General features: G+C 38.5%; 1 protein-coding gene across 1 annotated transcript in view; it reads left to right on the top strand.

Annotated features, from left to right (window-relative positions):
- GTF2F2 (general transcription factor IIF subunit 2) overlaps positions 1–2,848 on the top strand; it is a 192,290-nt gene extending 189,442 nt beyond the window's left edge. Inside the window, exon 9 of the mRNA XM_019524703.1 lies at positions 1,960–2,848. Coding sequence (XP_019380248.1) covers positions 1,960–2,079 — 120 coding nt within the window. The 3' untranslated portion in view covers positions 2,080–2,848. The remainder of the gene's footprint in view (positions 1–1,959) is intronic.

Genomic DNA, 2,848 nt, shown 5'->3' with positions numbered 1-2,848 from the left:
GCCAGATCCACTTTCCTCCCTTTCTTGGAGATAGGCACCACATTGGCCTTTTTCCAGTCTTCAGGCACTACACCAGAGTGCCAGGAGTTCTCAAAGATCCATGCCAGGGGCTGGGCTATGATGCTCGCCAGCTCCTTGAGTACCCTAGGGTGTAGATTGTCAGGGCCGGCTGACTTGAAGGTATCCAGCTTCTCAAGGTGTTCCTTCACGAGGTCAGCATTAGTGGAGGGCAGGGGATCTCCCTCACCTGGACCTCCCTGTCCCGTAGCAGGCACGGGCGTCCCATGGGACTGATGAAAGACGGATGCAAAGTACCCATTTAATAGGTTGGCTTTTTCCTGGGTGTCAGTTGTCAGTTGCCCCATCTGGTTCACGTCGTCAGTGTAATATGGCCACAATCCTGATAAGAGTATACTGGCCTCTGCAATAATATCAGTATTAAATATTTATAGAGTCAGAGTTTGATTGTTATGAACTAGTATCCTAGATAGAAAGATAGATAGATAGCTATATGAAATTAAATAAATTCTTGGAATGATAGCAGACTGTTACGTAACAGTGTTGTAAAACTACAAGTAATGATCCAGGAAAGGCTGTGCTTGTTACTTAAAAGGAATTAAGATCATATACTGACCTCCATGTTAATGAAATTATTTTTATTCCAGCTCTCCTGATAATAGAGGCAGATGTAAAATTACTTGTAACGTTAATCCTTTCAGATATGCAGGTAATGTGACTTTTACCCAAGATTTCAACATAATTGGCTGTGGAGCTTTCCAAGGCCTTGATAGAGATCCTTACTATTTCTGTTTTGGTTAAGTAAGTTCTCTTAGACTGAGCGGGGAAGGAAAATAAAAGAGAAATGGGATAATCTAGGTAAATATATATAAGTGAGCAAGAATCAGTTTCAGACAAATTAAAGGAAAGGCTTCAGGGTCATGTTCAAAATTAATACCATTAGTATGTTATTTATGAAAAATAGGTTTTGCAACCAAAACTTATCTCTTTTTAAGTAAAGCTACAGGTTTTGTTGACAAAGGTAACTGTGGCCATATTATACTAGGACTTTTGTAAAGTATTTAAGTTGATATTGCATGAGATTCTGAATTTTAAAAATGTCATTCTAAACAAAAAAACGTGGCACAGATGAAATGTGTTAAACTTACAGGTAGATTTTGAAGTTATTTAGATAGGGATCATCAGATGGGGTGCTGTTAATGGGATTTGATGCTCAAACACCTGCTGCCCTACTGTCTGACTCTGAGGTCACTAGTGGTGTACTTCTAAGGTAAGTGATCAGGCCAATTCAGGAATTTTTAGATTTGGGATTGACTTGTTCCTTTAGTTGCCAGGGATGTGCGTTTGTGTTTGATTATTAACTTGACTTTTGCTGTAATGGGTTTTATAGTGTAAGGCTTTGAAACTTCTTATGCATCCACTTAAGCAGAGTAATTATTGCACACTTAATCACATATAGCAGAGGTCATCAGCCAACACCTGTGGGACAGATCCAGGTCTTGAAGAGACTGGATGGAGGAATCAGCAGCACACTTCAGCCATGTCAGAGGAGGTGTCCCCAGGCCCTGTTGCCTGCTACATTCAATTTATTTTCTCTGCTGTGATAGAGAAAGCATCGCCAGGGTCCTAGTGCATACTTCTTTTTCAGTTCCTTTTGTGGCATTTGCTGATCACCAAGTAGGTGCAAGGGTACAGCCCACAGCTACGGCTGGGTTGCAAGCAGTGGCTCACGGTAGTGAAAGGTTACCAACTCCTGGCACAGAGTATCAGATTTTAGTTTCTTTAAACCATGTGAAGAAGTATTATTAGTAGCTATCACGTGACCTCATTGTCATTTTAGTAGCAATTTAAATTTTAAGGCAGACCGTGTGTGTCATGTTTGATGTAAGAACTATAGCAGTTGCCTGTCTTTGTAATTTTGAATTTTTATTTTCCTTTCAGATATACTTGAAAGAAATTTTAAGAGAAATAGGCATCTACAATGTTAAGGGGACCCACAAAAACACATGGGAGCTGAAGCCAGAATACAGACACTATCAAGGAGAAGATAAGAGTGATTAACAGAACTGTTCATAAAGCAACAAGCAGGCTGCAGGAGAGTTGGAACCGCACCAAGGGAGCGCTGCAGTTACACAGATAGAACTGAGCACAGCTTCAGTGCTATATTAAAACACCAGATACTTTGTAATTTCCCTAGCTTCATTTTTAAAAAGGAAAATATTTCTTGGAAGTTTCTATAAGTGTTTGTTTTTGACAAAAATATTTATAGAATAAACTTGTATTAGATTTATCTTTATTAGAAATCTCTTGAGTTTGGGTTTTGATTTTTTTTTAATAGTATTGTGGCTTTTTTAAGCATTGCTAACTTTAAAGCAAAACGTATTTTGGAGGAAGACATAACCATATGTTTTGCATTCCAGCAGGACTGTCTCAACATGACCACTTCTGCGGTATTCTTTAGGGGCCTGATTTTGCGACCTATAACGGTCATAACTGCTGACTGGGAGTTATTACATTCTGCACCTCTCAGGATGCACTTTTTAAGAAAAATAACAGCTATGACACTCATGGTGATTTAAGTCTTTGTGGGAATAAGTTATAGTCCATTAAAAATGGTTCTCTCACATACAGATTAAGGCAGAGGAGGTAGACCACTGCAATTTGTCTTTGCTGCAGGAAATCTGCCCTCTGTCCTTTCAAGTGCAGCAAGGAACAAGTGTATTTTTATTGGTTTTTTTTTTTTAAATGTTATCATGTTTTATGTTTGGACTTATCAATAAAAATAGCATTTTAATTTGTACCAAATAAAATGATATAAATTATTGAGTGA

This window comes from Gavialis gangeticus, unplaced genomic scaffold (assembly GCF_001723915.1).
Source record: "Gavialis gangeticus isolate Ggan-Ray unplaced genomic scaffold, GavGan_comp1, whole genome shotgun sequence".
Taxonomy (NCBI): domain Eukaryota; kingdom Metazoa; phylum Chordata; order Crocodylia; family Gavialidae; genus Gavialis; species Gavialis gangeticus.
The sequence above is the reverse complement of the archived record's forward strand: the minus strand, read 5'-3'. Positions and strand labels throughout refer to the sequence as shown.